The sequence below is a fragment of the Ranitomeya variabilis genome, chromosome 2 (assembly GCF_051348905.1).
Source record: "Ranitomeya variabilis isolate aRanVar5 chromosome 2, aRanVar5.hap1, whole genome shotgun sequence".
NCBI classification, from domain to species: Eukaryota; Metazoa; Chordata; class Amphibia; order Anura; family Dendrobatidae; genus Ranitomeya; species Ranitomeya variabilis.
Window position 1 is genome coordinate 908,126,997 of NC_135233.1, and position 20,124 is coordinate 908,147,120.

The 20,124-nt window shown below is 46.0% G+C and overlaps 1 protein-coding gene across 3 annotated transcripts in view; it reads left to right on the top strand.

Moving 5' to 3' along the window:
* Positions 1-20,124, top strand: part of PLD1 (phospholipase D1) — a 327,109-nt gene that overhangs the window by 261,379 nt on the left and 45,606 nt on the right. For all 3 annotated transcript variants that reach the window (XM_077290541.1, XM_077290540.1, XM_077290542.1), the window contains 2 exons: positions 1,390-1,508; positions 2,744-2,857. In XM_077290541.1, the coding sequence (XP_077146656.1) occupies positions 1,390-1,508; positions 2,744-2,857 (233 nt within the window). The remainder of the gene's footprint in view (positions 1-1,389; positions 1,509-2,743; positions 2,858-20,124) is intronic.

Genomic DNA, 20,124 nt, shown 5'->3' on the forward strand with positions numbered 1-20,124 from the left:
GGTGCACGTGCTCCGTTTCCTATTCAGAGGTCGTCTAGTCAGAATAGACATATGAGTTCGGTCAGCATCGCTGCAGATCATACAACACCGCACACTGCATTACATTGGCCTCAAAAGAAAAAATCCAGCTCACCATAGTTGTAGTCCCTGGAGGCTCGGAGCACGGAAACACTGTGTCAAGGCGTGAGGAATGCAGGAAATAGAAAAAAATCCAGCTCAACGAGGTGGTGAAAAAGCAAAGTCTTGGTACTTTATTCACTTCATATCAAAAAATAGAGGATAAAACAACAGCACAATATAATTAAAAACACTATCTACGCGTTTCTGGTGACATAGCACCCTTAGTCATGACTAAGGGTGCTATGTCACCAGAAACGCGTAGATAGTGTTTTTAATTATATTGTGCTGTTGTTTTATCCTCTATTTTTTGATATGAAGTGAATAAAGTACCAAGACTTTGCTTTTTCACCACCTCGTTGAGCTGGATTTTTTTCTATTTCCTGCATTACATTGGCCTGCATGGCTGTCATCCCAGATGGAAGCCCCATCTAAAGATGATCCCTTTTCTGAAGACAAGCGTACTAAAGCCATTGATTACTGGAACCATGTCCTGTGGTCTAATGAAACCAAGATAAACTTTTTTGATTCAAATGGTGTCAAGTGTGTGGCAGTAACCATATGAGGAACACAAACACACGTTTGTCTTGCCTATAGTCAAGCATGGTGGTGGGAGTGTTATGGTGTCAGGCAGTATGAGTGCTGCTGGCTGTAGGGGAACGACAGTTCATTGCGGTAACCATGAATGACAACACACACTGTTTTATATAATGAAGCAGAGCATGATCCCCTACCTTCAGAAACTGGACTGCAGGGAATTATTTCAACATAATGACTCCAAACACACCTCCAAGGTGACCACTGCATTGCTAAAGAGACTAAGGGTAATGGTGCTGGACTGGCGAAGCGTGTTTCCAGACCTAAACCCAATTAAGCATTTGTAGGGCATCGTCTAATGGAAGGTGGAGGAGTGCAAGGTCTCCAACATCCACCAGCTCCGTGATGTTGACTTGGAGGAGTGAAGAGGATTCCAGTAGCAATCTGTGAAGCGCTAATGACCTCCGTGCACCAGAGAGTTAAATCAGTACTTGAAAATAATGGTGGCCACACAAAATATTGACAGTTTGGCCATTTTCACTCCCTTTTGTTGGATACTGTATGTAAAACATTATGTGCATAGATCCTGTAGACAGTTTGTGATCATAAAGACGTCTGCATTTCTCGGTGTCCTGGAGAGCACAGCCTTCCAAGGGAAGCCTGGATGTCATACCTTTTTAATGTTCATTAGTTTAATTACTCTGTATATCACAGTATTAATTTTATCACTTTTAGACTTCATTGACAGGTATCAGACACCCCGAATGCCTTGGCATGACATTTCTTCAGTAGTACATGGGAAAGCTGCACGTGATGTGGCGAGGCACTTTATTCAGCGCTGGAACTTTACAAAGGTCTGTGATTTGCTAAATGTATTTTGCCTTCTTTTATAGTGTCACGATAGTCTACTTTACAGAGATAACCATCACTTACGTCAGTCCTTGTTGACATTGGTGCTTACAAATTAAATTTCCTACATGGTGGTGCTACATGCAAGAGTGCATTGCAAATGTAAGGGTATTGCTTGTGAATGCGGTCACATTACTGTACACATGATGCTACCTTTACATGACACAAAAGGGAACGGTTCATCATGCACACCAGTGTTAATGAAGAGCTTGCAATATTTTGGACAAAGATCGCATTAAACTTTTTCAACATAACTTCAGTGGAATCCAGCGGATACCATACCCACATGGGTAAGCACTACGAGTAGCTTTGTCTTTACGCACTTCTGCACTTTTTTATGGCATCTGTTTATACTGGTCCTAAACTGCGAGATTGAATTTAGAAGTAGGCATTGTCATGCCTCTCACTTGTGAAGGAGACTGGTAGTACATATGTGCCACACAGGTCTTTGTACTCTATGGGGTGCAATGTATGCACGGCGCCCCTTATGCACTACATAGTGCTGATACTTTGATTCTATGGTATTGCTGCTTCCGATTTTTTCGTGTCATCACCATTGCCTGTCATTTCTACTGGTTTTTTTGTATATGTCTTTTTTATTTTGTAATAAAATTTATATTTGTTCATTAGTTTTTGTATTCTCGATTAGTTATTATTTGGGGGCATCATACTCTTTTTCTCTATAGGTTCTAATGATTATGGGAGTTGTCCTGTTGGCCAATGTTGAGTTTGGCACCCGCACTCTGGGAAGGTGTTAGTGGGTGTTACAAATAATGTCGGGTGTTGTTCAAATAACTTCAGTGGAAGTTGGATATAACTGGAACTATTTGTCATGTCAGGGGGGGAGGTTTGCCTATTCTTCAGGCTGAAAGGTGGTCTCCTGCCCAACCTGAATTAAACTATGTTGAACTCTTTTTGGGGAAGTTACATAATGTAATTTATGACATTTTAGAACCCAATACAATGTACTGCCCTCATGTACTGCTTTCAGTTCCAATGTGAAGAATATTGCACACAATTGGAATACTTTTTTTTTTTTTTATTCTGTGACTTGATTTCATAGGAAGGAAACTGAAGTACCACAAAAACTGGGCAAAGGCACTTTATTCATATGTGTTTTACTTTCTTAACTTATTATTCCTTGCGAAGCTTAATCATTTTCTTTTATCCTCTGTTTTAGATAATGAAACCCAAGTACCGTTCTCTGTCCTATCCCTTCCTATTGCCAAAGTCACACAAAACAGCAAAGGAGTTGCCATATCAGGTTCCTGGGTCCATTCATGCCAACGCACAGGTAGGTGCAGTGTATGAGACACAAGGGCAGGTATACTGAAAAAGTCTTCTCCTGGTTTCTGCTGTGTAAAACATTTTATTGTAGTCATCAGCTTCTTACAGCATTGAGAAGTAACTAGCACAGTGGCCAATGTGGGTACTGATTGTTTATATGTGTCTATATCTGGACTGCTCCAGCCAAAAAAAGCAGGAGTCCTGTGGATCTTTTGCGGGGAGATGAAGTGAGTATGGCTTTCTTACTTTCCAGTACCGGCAGCTATTGTTTTTTTCCTTTTTATTTTTTTTTTATTTTATAAATTTGTTAATTTTGAAAAACCCTTTAAATTAAAACATTGTTAGACAAGGTTCAGTTGAGTATATACAGTACATATTTATAGCAATATCAGTCTGCTGTACTCCGATCAAGTCCAGGGAGGTTAAATAGTAGGAATTAGTCCTAGCGGTAAGTATGTTTCCAGGAGTCCATCATGACAGCACCACCAGGAGGTTGTCCTTCTTATCCTTGATAGGGACAGGAAACACAGAAGAGGTTAAATAGCCCCTCCCCACCTCCACCCCTTAGTGATTTTTTTCAAGTACCACACCAGGATGGATGCAATCTATTTTATTGAAATTCCTTCTTCACATGTTTATATCACATATCAGACAGGAACTCAAGGGAGGGTATATAAGGGGTGCTGTCATGATGGACTCCTGGAAACATACTTACCGGTAGGAGTAATTCCTACTTTCCAGGACGTCCCTCCTGACAGCACCACCAGGAGAAATACCAAATAACTCCTTATTTTTTTAGGGCGAGATCACAGCCTGGAGGACTTTCCTCCCAAATGTAGTCTGTTGATTCACAGTTACATCTAACTTATAATGTCTACAAAAGGTATTTGACCTCGACCATGTTGCAGCTTTGCATATTTGGTCCATAGAAGCCCCAGCGCTTTCTGCCCATGAGGCTGAGATTGCTCTCAACGAATGCGCCTTGAGGCCTTCTGGTTGAGTTCTTCCTGCCGAGAGAGAGGCTGCCGTGATGGTAGATTTAATCCATCTTGCTAGAGTAGCTTTGGATGCTTTCTTCCCTTTATTCTTTCCGGTCATCTGGATGAAGAGGTTGGAGTCAATTCTCCAGCTATCTGTGATTTCCAAATAGTGTAGAATTGTCCTTTTTACATCCAAAGCGTGAAGAAGCCGCTCTTTGTCGTTAGTGAAGTTCTGGCAGAATGTAGGTAGAACAATTTCTTGACTTCTGTGGAAGTCCGAAACCACTTTAGGAAGGAACCCGGGATCTAATTTAAGTATGATACAGTTATCCTGGACCTTTAAGTATGGAGGTTTAATAGAGAAAGATTGGATCTCACCAATACGTCGTGCTGACGTTATTGCCACCAGGAAGGCTTTAAAGGTTACAGCTCTCAGATCTGCTTGAGCTAGTGGCTCGTATGGTTTCTTACAAAGTTCGTTTAACACCAGGTTTAGGTCCCAGGAAGGCACTGTACTGCGAATTGTAGGCCTAAGTCTCTGAATGGCTTTGACAAACCTCGTTATCCATGGATGAGAGGCTAGCTGGATGTCATAAAAGGAACTGAGGGCTGAAATCTGTACCTTCAGCGTACTAGGCCTTAAACCTTTGTCAAACCCTGATTGGAGAAAGTCTAGGATTTTTGGAATATCCGGACCGTGAGAGGTCGATACAGGTACTGTACTCTGAGAGCAGAACTTTTTCCATATCTTCCTGTATATTGCAGAAGTTACAGGTTTCCTACTATTTTGAATAGTAGCAATGACTGACTCCGAGAGGCCTTTCGATTTTAGGATCTCTTTTTCAGGATCCATGCAGCTAACTGTAGCAGACCCGGGTTTTGATGGACTACAGGTCCCTGAGACAAAAGGTCCGGTACTGCTGGTAGATGGATTGGATCCTCCCAGGACATCCTCTTTAGTAGAGGGAACCAGCTCCTTTTGGGCCAGTATGGGGCTATCAAGATAACCGATGTCTGGCTCTCCTGAATCTTCCTCAATACCCTTGGTATTAGGGCTAAAGGAGGAAAGACGTAAGCCAACTTCATATCCCAGTTCTGGGCCAGTGCATCTATTTCTGATGGTCTGTCTCCTGGGTTTAGCGAAAAGAATCTTCCTGTCTTTGCGTTGTTCCTTGAGGCAAATAGATCTATTTCCGGGAAGCCCCAGCGTTGGGTTATTTGGAGGAAGACTTCCTCGTTTAAGGACCATTCTGTGGGACATAACTTCTGTCTGCTTAGGAAGTCGGCCCTCTGGTTTTCGGTTCCCTTCAGGTGAACTGCCGTTATTGATCTGACCGACTGTTCTGCCCAGGAGAATATTGTGTGTGATAGATCCTGTAAGTGACGATGTTTCGGGCCTCCTTGATGAAGTAGAAATGCTACAGTCGTTGAGATGTCTGACAAGACACGGATGTGTTGGTTTTTTAATCTTCCCTGGAATGCTTTTAAGGCTTCCCAGACTGCCCTGAGCTCTCTGTAATTTGAGGACCTGTTCTGTACTGAGGCAGGCCATGTCCCCTGAGAGTAATTCTCTTCTATGTGGGCTCCCCAGCCCCTGTGACTTGCATCTGTAGTGATGTTTACACACGGAGATGTTCTCCAAGGCCTTCCTTTCTCGAGATTTTTTGTTATGGTCCACCATGACAATGAACTCTTTGTATGTAGGGATAATCGTATTTTGTTGTCCAGGGTTACGTCCCTGCCGTCCCAAAGTGAGAGAATCTCTTGCTGCAGGGGTCTTGAGTGACATTGGCTCCACTGGACGCTGGAAATGCAAGAGGTCATCAAGCCCAATATCCGCATGGCCTTTCTTGTGGATGTTTGCTTCTGCTTTTGTAATTTTTGGATTTCTTTCTTGAATGACTCCTGCTTATGATGTGGGAGGTACGTATGTTCCTGAACTGAGTCTAGGATTACCCCAAGGAATGATTTCCTTGTTTCGGGTTTTAGGCTTGACTTTTTGAAGTTTATTAGCCATCCTAGCTTTTCCAGGAGTGAAATAGTTGTTGATAAGTTCTCTTCCATCTGTTGTGGAGAGTCTGCTATGAGTAGGATGTCGTCCAGGTAAGGGACGGTGAGTATCCCTTTTTCTCTCAAGAACGCCATCACTTCTGCCATGAGTTTGGTGAATACTCTGGGAGCAGTCGAGATGCCGAATGGCAGACAATGTGAACTGATAGTGTAGAATTTGGTCCTCGTTTTTTATGGCGAATCAAGGATACAGTTGGTGTGAGGCGGAGATGGGAACCTGGTAATAGGCACTTTTTAGGTCTAACGTGCTCATTACTGATCCTTTCTGGGTCAGAGGTATTGCAGATTTGAGGGATTCCATTTTGATTCATTTGTAGGTAACTGACCGATTTAGAGGTTTTAGGTTTATAATGGTACGGAATTCTCCGCTCGTTTTTTTTTTAATGGAGAATAGACCCGAATAGTGTCCTCTGAACCTCTGGGCATGGGGTACCGGAACGATGGCTTTTATCTGGATAAGTTCTTGAATATCCTTTAGGAGTCTTTGATGCACCGATAAAGACTGGGTCTGAGTTAGGCAGAATCTTTTGGGAGGTGTTTGGCTGAACTCTATCTTGTAGCCTCGTTCTATCAAATTTAGGATCCATGAGTTCTGAGTGATGTTTTGCCAACTTTGTAAGAAGTACTGAAGCCTTCCACCCACTAAGTTGGCGTCATTGTTTATTAGGTCTTGATTTCTGATCCTGAAAGGTACCTCTGCCTCTACCCCCTTTCGGGTAGCTCCATCTTCCGCCTTTCCCTTTCCCTCTATAGTCTTGCCTGGGATGGGATCGAGTCCTACGAAATGACTGCTTATTTTTCGGTTTTTCTTCGGGAAAACTCTTTTTCTTATCTGCTGCTTTTTCAAGCAATTCATCCAATACCGGACCGAAAACATGGAGGCCAGAAAAGGGTATTGAACACAGTTTGTTTTTTTGCTGCGTATCGCCGGACCACGATCTAAGCCATAGAGCTCTTCTTGCCGCATTAGATAAAGCATTATTTCTTGCAGCAAACCGCACCGACTCTGCCGAAGCATCGGCCATAAAGTCTGTTGCCATCCTCAGGAGTGGTAAAGACATCAGGATCTCATCCCTGGGAGTTTTATTGTTGATCTGGGTCTCTAGTTTTTCTACCCACATCGACATTGACCTGGCAACTGAGGTGGCCGCAATATTGGTCTTCGTAATGGCGGCTGACGCTTTCCAGGCTTTTTTGAGGAGATCTTCTGATCTTTTGTCCATAGGATCTTTGAGACTCGAGGAATCCTCAAATGGGATGGCGGTCTTTTTTGAGACCTTGGCCACCGGTATATCCGCTTTAGGAACGGATTCCCAGATTTTGGTCTCATCCGGATCAAAAGGCAGCCGATATTTGAAATCTCTAGGGACTATCAGTTTCTTCCCTACATCACCCCATTCTTCCAAGATCATTTCTTGTATATGGTGATTCACGGGAAACACTCTGTTTCTACGAGCTCTCAGCCCCTCAAACATTTCATCTTGGACCGTAAGGGGTTCCGTAGCCTCTTCCACTCCCATGGTATTCCTGACGGCCTGTAATAATGCCTCTGTGTGCTCAGAAGAGAAGAGATAGATCTTTCTTTCTTCCGGGAGGATATTTGAAGAACATTCCCCCTCCATGGACTCTGATACGGAGTAAGCTGATAGCTCCCCCTCTTCCGAACTAAGATCCTGTTCCCACCTAGGCCTCTTAAGGCGGGGAGATTCGACCGGCATCAGTGCTGATACTGTGGACTGTACTTCCTCTCTGATCATAGTTTTTATACTAGGCAGGAGGGAAGTCTGTTCTTCTTTAAGTAGCCAAGCGACACATTTATCACACACTTTCTTCTTATGCCCCTCTGGTAGCCTATTGGAACATAGAGGGCATTTACTCGTCCTGCGCCTTTGGCTTGTTGCTGGGTGCCTGGACGCCTCCTTATCCTGAAATAGATACGGAGAAGCCCTATAGCTCGTGTTTGTGAATGTGATACAATCCCTCTATGTATAACTTGCATGATCAGGGGCGAGCTCTGAGGATAGGATCTCTGGACGATCTGCACCCTCCATCTCTCTAGGATCAGTGTGCAGTCAGATGTTTGCGGTTAAATAGGTTTCTCACCTGTCTTCACGCCCGCGCCACAGGTGAACTTACTGGCCGCTGAGATCGATCACCGCGTGCAGCTAGAGGCGCAGAGCCCTCTGGAGAGGGATGCGCCGAAGACTGGAGCACAGAGCTCAACCGGCGCTGAGGGACCTCCGTCGGTATCAGCGCTATACTGCGGAGTTCCATGCTCCGCTCACTCAGAGCCCTCAGGAGAGGGATGAGGTCGCTCCGGGAGCCCTGCTCAACCAGCTATTGGAATCTTCAGCACGGTAAGCCGTGCCACCACTCCTCTGCGTCTGTCCCTGATAGGGACAGGAAAAACACTGAGGGGTGGAGGTGGGGAGGGGCTATTTAATCTCATCTGTGTTTCCTGTCCCTATCAAGGATAAGGAGGACAACCTCCTGGTGGTGCTGTCAGGAGGGACGTCCTGGAAAAATGGGTTGTCTTACTCCGTTATGCCCCCTTCACACATCCTGATATTTCAGGTTCTGGAAAAAACAGTACCAATGCTGTCCGTGTGTACCATTCTTGTGCACCATCTGTGTGACACTTACAGGAATAGAATGCAGAATAGAAATGACAACTGGCTAGGTGTTAATGTGCAAAGACAGCTAGATTGACATATGTCAGTGAGATATATAATTAGTGCTTTGCATGTATAGTTTTCTTGTATTTTAGCTAATAAATGAAAAACAATGGCATGGGGTCCCCCTTATTTTCAATAAGCAGCTGTGCAATGATGTTATGATTCTGGGAATTGCCCAAAATCCATGGAGGTTCCCAGCCTATTAAGAACAGCTCACAGCTATCTGTGTAGCCTTTGCTGGTAATAACAAAAAAGGGGGACCCAAAAAGCAATAACGTGGGTCCCCCTATTTTTAATAACCAGCAAAGGCTGGACAGACAGTTGCATTTTGATATTAATAGGCTGGGAAGGGGCCATGGATATTAGCCCCCTCCCAGACTAATAACACCAGCCCTTAGCTGCCCCAGAAAGGGCATATCTATTACATGCTCCAAGTCTGGTGCTTAGCTTGTGCTCTTCCAGATTGCCCTGGTGCGTTTGCAATCAGGGTTATAGTTTTGGGGTTGATGTCAGCTGTGTAATGTCCGCTGACATCAAGCCCCGGTTTTACTAATGGACAGGTGTCTGTCAGGCACCCCCATTACTAAACCCTGTAGTCAAAAGTAGTAAACACACAGAGAAAAGTCCTTTTAATTGTAAAAATAACACCCCAACAATTACCCTTTTACCCATTTATTACCATAAAAGTAATCTACAAGGGTCCAGCGTAAATCAATAAGGTTCCACGACGATCCCCGGCTACATACATTTATGGTAATAAATGTGTAAAAGATTAATTATTGGAGTGTTATTTTTACAGTCAAAATTTTTTTCTCTATGTGTGTTTTTATTTGTTTTCTCTACAAGGTTAGTAATGGGGGTTTCTGACGAACATCTCTGCTTTACGAACCCCAGGGTTTGATGGCAGCTGTAATTTACTCGGACTCCCATGACAGCACGACGAGAGAGGGGATCCGCCCATTAGGAACAGGAAACCTACAGATACAAAAGGGCGGCACCTCTCCCCTGCATCAGTTGGTTTCCTGTTCCTAAAGGGATGGGTGCCCACAGATGAATCTTATGGAGCCCAGGCCGGCCGGCCGATTCCGGTAGTGAGGGGGTCTCCTACCTCGGCCGGTGCGGAGATCCCTGGAGACGCCACGGTGGTCCTTGCTGGACTGCACGTCGGTGGCGTTCGCAGCAGGGAGCAGAGTCCAGAGGATTTCTCGCCTCCATCAGCGTCAGCGCCGGTAAGTATTTCCCATTGGCGGTGCAGCGGTGGCGTACTTGCGGGGTGCCGGCGTCAGGACTATGTGGCCGGAGCGCTGCGATCCGTCCCCGGCGTCCTGCACCGCTCTCAGCGTGTGCTGGAGCGTTTCCGGGTGCGGTGACGCGGGGGGGCGGAGTTAGTAGCCGCTTCCGGGTCGCCGGATGTCTGCGCATGCGCAGTCGATACAACATGGCGGCGCCCATGTATCCTGATTACCGGTATTTTCCCACATGAATCCTATCCTCCCTGCGGTATCCTGGGCCAATGGGAATGGCACTGACCTATCTGCTGACCGGATCCAAGGGGGATTTAAGCAGGTGACGATTCAGGAACCCTGCTTTTGGTCGCAATTCGTCATGGAGAGTGGTGGTGAGCAGCAGCAGCTGCTTGATGATGTGCGTCAGAAGCCCAAGGAGAAAGACAGAAGCGACCAGTCCAGTCGTAAAAGCTCATCCGGGCAGGGATCAAGAGCTTCGACTAGGAAAGAACCCCCTCGCATTCCGGTACTTTACTTTGGCGCACGGGTAAGTGATCTACGTGAAAGTTCACTCTGTGACGCGGGCCCCTTATACTTTATCATTCTAGGGAAAGAAGAGTGACAAGTCAAAACATAAGGAGTGTGCCCTCTGTGGAGTCCCCTTACCAGACTGTTATCCTAAGAAATTATGTGCCCCCTGTATACAACAGACGGTGAGGTCTACAGGTGTGGTGGGGTGGAAGCGACATTAGGTCAGATAGTAGTTATCACCTATACTGTCCCCCCCCCAGGTAGCAGAAGAGTCTGTGAGTGCGGCAAACCTGAAGGAGATGATACGTTTGGAAGTGAGGGAATCTCTACGGTCCCTATCCCAAACGGGAGGTTCAAAACATAGAACCCCCCTGGACTCTAATTCTTCGGAGGAAGAAAGAGAAGAGGGTGCCTATCACTCTAGTCCTTCCTCCTCTTCATCAGATGAGGAGTCTGGACGATTTTGTCTGCCCCTGGATAAGATTGACAAAGTGGTCAAGTCAGTCAGGGGCACAATGGGCATAGAAGAAACCAAGCCGCAGCCCTCAAAGCAAGAGATGATGTTCAGCGGACTGGATCGTAAAAAACACAGATCTTTTCCAGTGAACGAAAAGATTCAAGACTTAATCCTCCGGGAATGGAAGAAGCCGGAAAAGAAGGGTTCCTTACCGCCAGCTTTAAAACGCAGGTACCCCTTTGATGATCCGGTTGTAGAGACATGGGACAAAGCCCCTAAGTTGGATGCGGCGGTGGCAAAAGCATCCAAGAGAGCCTCGTTGCCATTTGAGGATATGGGGACCCTCAAGGACCCCCTTGATAGAAAAGCGGACATTTTCCTTAAAGGTACCTGGGAAACAGCGGCAGGATCTCTCAGACCAGCGGTTGCCGCAACATGTACAGCCAGATCTTTAATGGTCTGGCTGGATCAGTTAGAGACCCAGCTTAAGGACGGCGCTTCCAGAGATTCTATTCTGAAGGCCTTACCAACAATTCAAAATGCTGCGGCCTTTCTATCAGACGCTTCGGTGGACTCAGTCAGGATGGCGGCTAGAGCGGCAGGGCTCTCCAACGCGGCTCGTAGAGCCTTATGGTTGAAGTGCTGGTCAGGCGACATACAATCCAGAGCTAAGCTCTGCGCAATCCCATGTAAGGGAGAATATCTCTTTGGTCCAACTCTGGATGAGTTGCTGGAGAAAGCGGGGGATGACAAGAAGAAATTTCCTAATCCTTCTTCAGCATCCTACCGTCGGCCCTTCAACAGAAGAAGATTTGGTCGCGGAAAGAAACGCGGGTCCTCACCCTCTAGAGAGAGTTTTAGATGGGAGGACAGACGCGGAAGAGGTACGGGCTATATGTTTCGCCGTTCCTCAAAAGAACAGAAAAAGCCGGACCAATGACTAGCAATCCCCGTGGGGGGTAGACTGTCAACATTCTCTTCAGCATGGTTTGACATTTCGAACAGTAAATGGGTCCGAGGCATTATAGCTAAAGGCCTAAAGCTTGACTTTAGTCATTGGCCTCGGGATAAATTTAAGTTAACCCCTTTACGCTCCTCCCCCCTTGAACAAGCAGCCCTGGAAGCAGAGGTCATGAACTTATGCTCCAAGAGAGTTTTGATCGAAATCCCAGGATCAGAAAAAGGGAGGGGATTTTACTCTCCTCTTTTTCTGATCAAGAAGCCAGACGGATCGTTTAGAACGATCATAAATCTCAAAAGCCTTAATGAATTCCTGGTCAATGAATCATTTAAAATGGAAACAGTCAGTACAGCAATAAAAATGTTGTTTAAACACTGCTTCATGGTAGTTGTGGATTTAAAGGACGCATACTATCATGTTCCAATACATGAAGACTTCCAGAGATTCCTGAGAGTAGCTGTGACAATGGGGGGTCAGGTTCGTCACTTCCAGTTCAGAGCTCTTCCCTTTGGCCTATCAGCGGCCCCTAGGGTATTTACAAAGTTAGTGGCCGAAGTCATGGCGCACTTGCGAGAATCTGACATCCTGATTGTCCCCTATTTGGATGACTTCCTTATAGTGGGAAGTTCGGCAGACCATTGCCTCTCACAACTAGAGACAACCACAACCAAACTTGAACATCTGGGGTGGATCATAAATTATGAAAAATCCCGGTTACAGCCCCAAATGATACAGAGATTCTTAGGGCTGTTGTTAAATTCAGAAACCCAACAGTGTTGTCTTCCGCCTGACAAGTTGTTACACATCCAACAACAAGTATCTAAAGCAATTGATAAACCATCCATGACCCTTAGACAGGCTATGTCACTGTTAGGATCTCTAACCTCATGCATTCCCGCTGTCCGTTGGGCCCAATTTCATACCAGACCTTTACAATCCGAGGGTCACCACGTCAAGATCCTCTCGGACAACCAGGTGGCGGTCGCATACATAAATCACCAGGGTGGAACTCATTCCGAATCTCTGATGAGAGTGGCGGACCGGTTATTCCAGACAGCGGAGAACAATTTTCTATCTTTAACCGCACTGCACATAAAAGGAAAAGAAAATGTGAAAGCGGACTTTTTAAGCCGCAACACCCTGAGACAAGGGGAATGGTCTCTAAACGATCTCGTGTTCAACCAGATTGTCCAAAAATGGGGACATCCAGAGGTGGATTTATTTGCCACCAGGGACAACCGAAAGACAATAAAATTCTGTTCCCTAAATCCCAGGGAGAATCCTCTGGCGGTAGACGCCTTTCTGATCAACTGGGACTTTCGGTTGGCTTATGCGTTCCCCCCGCTGGGCCTGATACCTCTGGTAATCAGGAAAATAAGAGAAGATCGGGCAAGAGTTATATTGATTGCCCCATTCTGGCCCAGAAGGGCCTGGTTCACCTGGCTCAGGGTCATGTCAGTGGAGGACCCCTGGGTGCTTCCGGACATCCCAGATTTGCTCCACCAGGGTCCGATCAGCCATCCTCAAGTAAAGAGTCTCCATTTGACGGCATGGAGTTTGAGAGGGCGTTGCTGAAAAACAAAGGGTTCTCCCCAAATTTGATTGAAACCCTTATGAAAAGTAGGAAGCAGATTACAACAACAATCTACGCTAGAACCTGGCGGAAATTCCTGGCCTCTTCTGACTTTAATTTAGAAGAGGGAATACCTATAAAACAGATCTTAGAATTCCTGCAAAGGGGCTTAGAGCTAGATCTATCCACTAGTACCCTAAAAGTACAAGTCTCGGCCCTAGGGGCCTTGTTTTCATGTAACGTCGCCAATAATTATTGGATCTCAAGGTTCATTAAAGCCTCTAGTAGGGCTAGACCCATACATAGGGATAGATCTATGCCTTGGGATCTTAACCTAGTCCTGTCAGCATTGACTAGAGAGCCGTTTGAACCATTACAATCAGCTTCAATTAAAGCATTATCCCTTGAAACAGCATTTCTGGTAGCAATAACATCTGCCCGTAGGGTAGGAGATATACAAGCTCTCTCCAGAATTTCCCCTTATACAGAGTTTCTGCCAGATAGGGTAGTCCTCAGACCAGACCCGGCCTATTTACCAAAAGTATCATCTCGGTTTCACAGGTCTCAGGAGATAGTGTTACCATCTTTCATTCCCAATCCCTCCAACCCTAAAGAAGAGCTACTCCATACACTAGACGTTAGGAGATGCCTGTTAGAATACATCTCTGTTACTGATACATGGAAGAAAGATAATGCCTTATTTTTATCTTTCCAAAATCCCAGAAAAGGACTCAGGGTATCAAAGTACACACTAGCAAAGTGGATTAGGGAGGCTATCTCTTTGGCTTATACTGCAGGTGGGGGTCCGACTCCGCAGAATCTGAGGGCGCATTCCACCAGGGCCATGGCTACATCCTGGGCGGAGAAATCTGGAGTATCAATCGACCAGATATGTAAGGCGGCCACATGGTCATCCCCGTCCACCTTCTTTAAGCACTATAGGTTGGATTTAGGGGCCTCCTCTGATCTCACCTTCGGGTTAAGGGTGCTGCAGGCTATAGTCCCTCCCTAAGGTAGTGTTACATCACTGTAAATCTCTCGTCGTGCTGTCATGGGAGTCCGAGTAAAGCATTAAGCTACTTACGGTAGCGGCATTTCTCGGAGGCCCATGACAGCACCCTTAGTTCCCTCCCTATTTCACGTGGGGGTTGCACCTCCTATAATGTATATATCTCACGTGTATATGCCCAGTTCCAATATATGGGTTAAAATTTTGTATATAAACTGTATATAATGTGTATTTTTGTATGCTACTAACCGCGGTAGTCCTCTCAAGGCTCTGAAATACAACTGATGCAGGGGAGAGGTGCCGCCCTTTTGTATCTGTAGGTTTCCTGTTCCTAATGGGCGGATCCCCTCTCTCGTCGTGCTGTCATGGGCCTCCGAGAAATGCCGCTACCGTAAGTAGCTTAATGCTTTTTGACAAATCACCGCTGTCATCAAACCCATATATTACGCCAATTGCCACCGCACCAGGGCATCGAGATGAGCTGGGTAGAGCATCAGAATTGACTCATCTAATGTGATGTGCCAATTCTAGGGCTGCTGCCTTCAATTTTTTTTGGCTCTGGATGGGCCATTAACCATGGACTGTCCCAGCCTGATAATAGAAGCCCGCAGATGTGTGCTTTATCTAAGCTTGTTTTAAAACATAGGGGGGACCCCACAACGCTTTTAATATTTATTATTTACTTAATATTCACTGATCACAGGTAGACCATATGAGAATGATGACATTTGTAGTCAGCACCTGGCGCCTAGGAACAGCGCTAACTGAAAAGCTTTTCCTAGACGCCGGAGCATTTCATTTCGATACGTGTTACACTGATGTCATCACTGTGCACATGTGCTGGATGTATTGCGGTCCACGCTGCCGGAAAAAAATGGACATGCACAGTACCATAGAATTAAATTTGGCTACATGTGTAAATGTCTCCATTAAAGGGAACCTGTCACCCCCAAAATCGAAGGTGAGCTAAGCCCACCAGCATCAGGGGCTTATCTACAGCATTCTGTAATGCTGTAGATAAGCCCCCGATGTATCCTGAAAGATGAGAAAAGGAGGTTAGATTATACTCACCCACGGGTGGTCCTGCAGCGGTCCGGTCCGATAGATCTTCTTACGATGACGTCCTCTTCTTGTAGTCACGCTGCGGTGCAGGCGTACTTTGTCTGCCCTGTTGAGGGCAGAGCAAAGTACTGCAGTGCGCAGGTGCTGGGCCTCTCTGACCTTTCCCGGCGCCTGCGCACTGCAGTACTTTGCCCATCGTACCGGGACCGCCCCTGAGTGAGTATAATCTAACCTCTTTTTCTCATCTTTCAGGATACATCGGGGGCTTATCTACAGCATTACAGGATGCTGTAGATAAGCCCCTGATGCTGGTGGGCTTACTTAGCTCACCTTCGATTTTGGGGGGTGGCAGGTTCCCATTAAGTGTGAAAACTGTCACCACACGTACTGAAGACACTGACGTGTGTATGAGGCCTAACTCACATAGTTTGCATAGAGCAGCAGTGCCGATACTCAACCACAGCTCCATACCACAGTCAAGGATAAAAGGGATTTGGGAACCCTCCATTATCAAAGATTTATGTATCCATTCTTTGAGTAGATGATCTGTGATTTGTGGGAAAGTATCTTTCATTTCTTACAAACGTATGGTTACTATGTCAGTAATATTCCACCAGGTGCCCTCTCTTGTATCCTGCGTGGCAGCAATACCCTGTGTGTAGTATTTTGAGTATGCAGAGGTAGCAGTACTTAGCAGTGAAATTGAAATCTAGATGCTATACCACCAGAGGCATAGCTAGGGTTTTGATTCAGGGGAGGCGAAACTTCGGAGTGGGCCCCGAACTAGTGTTGCACCCTATTAGTGTCTGTAGGAGAACCCCAGCAGAAGACTGTTATGTTGCTGAAAATATCTGTACAAAGACCAACATTGATATTACTGTCATATGGTCAGTGGTAGATACCAGTCCTGCAGAACATATAAGGCTACGTTCACATTTGCGTTGTTGTGCGCAGCGTCGGCAACGCAGCGTTTTGTGACGCATGCGTTAATTTTTTTGACGCCAAAAAACTGCATCATGCAGCGTTGTCTGCACCCTGACAGTTGCGCCAAAAATGACGCATGCATCACAAAACGCTGGACAACGCATGTCCATGCGCCCCGCATGTTAAATATAGGGGCGCATGACGCATGCGTCGCCGTGGCTGCGCCCGACGCAACGCAAATGTGAACGTAGCCTAAGAGATCACAGCACAGTTACAGATAATGACTTACCGCTGTTGTTCTTTCTGATGGAATCATTCACTTTTTCCGTCTTTTCCATCTGGCCCATACCGACATGACAACTTCTTCCAGCCACGACTCGGCTGCAGAGAATACAACAAAGACACATTTCACGTCTCATATTTTCAGCACCGTCACCATGTATCCCCAACCTGCACAAACTCCTTATCCTGCTGATACCCGAATACTGAGCCGCTGATGTCTTATGTGTGTGCCCTCTAGATGATGAAACAAACCTTTAGAATATAGTAATGCCGGATTGCAAGTGCCCTAGAAAATCGTGCCCACATTTTGCATCCTAGAAAGTAATAGTGCCCTCTTAAGCTCCTTTGACAGTCACAGCAACCGGAGTTCCCCTATAACAAGAAGTGCCCGCTTTACATTTAATAATGTCCCAAATCTCCCCCCGTACAGCTCCCTTAAACACCATATGATGCTCTCTTATACACAGTATAATGCCCCCTCACTTTATAGTACCACCCACACAGTATATTAACCCCTTAGTAGTCCTCAACCTGTTTTGATGGCTCCAGCACTGTGATGGCCTCCTAGATAGCCTCCATATAGTATAATGCACCATATAGTCCTCAATATAGTATAATGCACCCTCTCCTTAGGCCTCAATACAGCACAATAGGCAGACTCTATATTGTATAATGCTCCTCATATTCAGACACTCTATTGTATAATGCATTCCACATAGGCAGACTCTAATATAATGCACTTCCCATAGGTACACTCTATGTAGTATAATGCACTATCCATAGGCAGACTATATGGTAAGATGCACACGATAGGCAGACCCTATATAGTATAATGCATTCCACATAGGTACACTCTATGTAGTATAATGCACTCTCCATAGGCCAACTATATGGTAAAATGCACCTGATAGGCAGTCCCTATATAGTATAATACACCCCCATAGGCAGACTCTATATAGTATAATGCACCCCTATAGGCAGACTCTATATAGTATAATGCACCCCTAAATGCAGACTCTATATAGTATAATGCACTCCCCATAGGCAGACTATATAGTATAATGCACCCCTGTAGGCAGACTCTGTAGTATAATGCACCCCCATTGTCAGACTCTGTATAGTATAATGCACTCTGCATAGGCAGACTCTATATGTAAAATACACCCCCATAGGCAGACTCTGTATTGTATAATGCATTCCAAAAAAAAATTCAATACTCCCCTCTCCTCCTCGTAACGTTCGCACTCTCATCAATGCGGTCATCTATATCTGCATCAGTTGAACTTGCGATGACGGGCATAAGTCCGTGTAGGGAGATGGATTCTCTCTGCTCTGCGCTGCAGCAGAGTGTAACTGTATGGGCGCTGTGCATGCCAATACAGTTTCAGTACCGTATCTCCGGGTGGGCCCCCTCAGGGCACGGGGCCCGGGGTGACCGCCCCCTCTGCTCCTCACCAGCTACGCTGCTGCTTTCCACCCTGCCCATGGGCCCTATTTTTAGTTTTTATCGCATTGGAAATGTATGTTAATGCATGTGTGTTTGTCTGCATCTTTGCTTCTCTAGTTCTCAGGTGAGGTTTAATTTCTTTTTAAGTTCAGCCATCTCTTATTGCTGCTTTACTTTTCTACCTAAAAGAACTGAGAAACAAATGTTAATTATACAAGCGTGGCTGATCATTGAGAAGTTGCACGGAGAGGTTGTTCTGGGCTGCCATCCAATTCTAGAGCTGTTTCACAGACATTGGCACTCGCCATAGATCAGTGGGTGTCTCCTCCATAGAGCAGAACTGTCAGCTGAGAAACACTGTGCTTGGAGACAGATGGAGGAGACCTGGAGCAGATGGAAAAAGGAAATGACTCGTACTCCTGCATTATGCAGATTACTGGAAAATATTTTATTCAAATATTGTCCTCCCTGCTAGAGGAGTATAAGGGAAAGGGCGAAACTCGCCTCAGTGAGCAATACCAAAGTAACGTCATGTCTGAAGTAAGGGCTGTGTTTACCCACCCTGCTGAGTAGTTTAATTTCCTTTCTATATATTTCATCATATTTAAGCAGATCAACAAGATAATATCCTGTGCAATGTATGGGCATCACATTAGAGCTACAGGTCTCTGGATTCCTAGTAGCCAAAAGGGCACAAAAAGATGTCTGCGGTGTGGCAACAGCGAACAGGTTATTAGTCCGATGTATAAACTATAGACACAATCTATTATTTGCTGTGTGCCAGTTTTCTGCAAGGATATTGGTGTCAACATTTTTTTTTACTTTTTGCAGTTTTCTACAACTGGGTGCAACAAAAGGGGCAGTTGCTGTGTGACCAATGTGCTATGATGCACACCTGGGAACGTGCATTTGCAGAAATTACACCAGGTTATAGCTGGCATTTCCAGGTCATCCACCTGACAGCACCATGGAGGTTGTCTTCTTATCCACAGTGGGACAGGAAACCACGAGCATAAAAGGACCCTCCCCTTACCAATCATCAGTGTTTTTCCTGTCCCACTTTGGATAGGAACTACGAGACTCCGGCAAGCTCCGTTTGGGGAGTGTGGATCGGGGGGGTTTAGGCCCTTATTACCCTTCCCACTTCAAGACCCCGTACGCTGAAACCCGACACAGGGTCCCTCAGCTTACCCAGTGCAGCGCTGCTCCTGGGATCGCCGGTCGTTTCCTCCCGGGGGGGCTCTCGACCGTGCACGCCGCCCGAGCGTTCCCGGGTCCGCCCCTGTGAACAGGCTGGCGGCTCACCGCAGCACCGCTTCACCGGAGCGCCGCACGCTGTAGCGGCATAACCTCTTCCGGGTCGCTGTTGGCGGGGGGCGGGGTCGGCGTCCCCGTCTCTCTCTATGGTGGAGACGGAGCACTTCCGGGGCATGCCGGCGAGCGCGAACGCTCCAACGCCAGGAGACAAGGCACAAGCCTTGGTGAAGAACAAACACGTAAAAGTACTCTCGGACAACACAACAGCAGTTGCTTTCCTCCGACATCAGGGTGGTCCGAGGCACAGGGGGAATCTATCCTGCACATTTTCCGAAATGGAGGATACCGCCAGGATAGAGGGAGAGAACCAGGCACACGTAAGTCCCCTAAAGAGGGCAACCACTAATGCTTTCCTCCCGGTTATATGCACATCCTTCTAAAACGGTGCTGCTTCTATTGTTATAGGTAGCCCCCGCCACCGTGGCTAAGAAGGGGAAATATAAGAAGTGCCCTATATGCTCCATTAAATTAAAAGAGGCATGACAGATTGGTTCGGAGACTGGACCCAGCTTTCCTCCCGAAAGTGGTCTCCGAGTCAAATATTAATCAGGAGGTCATACTTCCTTCCTTTTTTCAGTCACCCAGAAATCAAAAGAAGTCTCTTTACCATAGCCTGGACGTTAGAGAATCGGTTCTTAAATACCTAGAGGTTACAGCACCCTGGAGGGTAGATAATAATCTTTTTTGTGCAGTTTAGAGGCCCAAATAAGGGTAGAAAGGTGTCTAAATCCACAATCGCGAGATGGATTAGATCTACAAT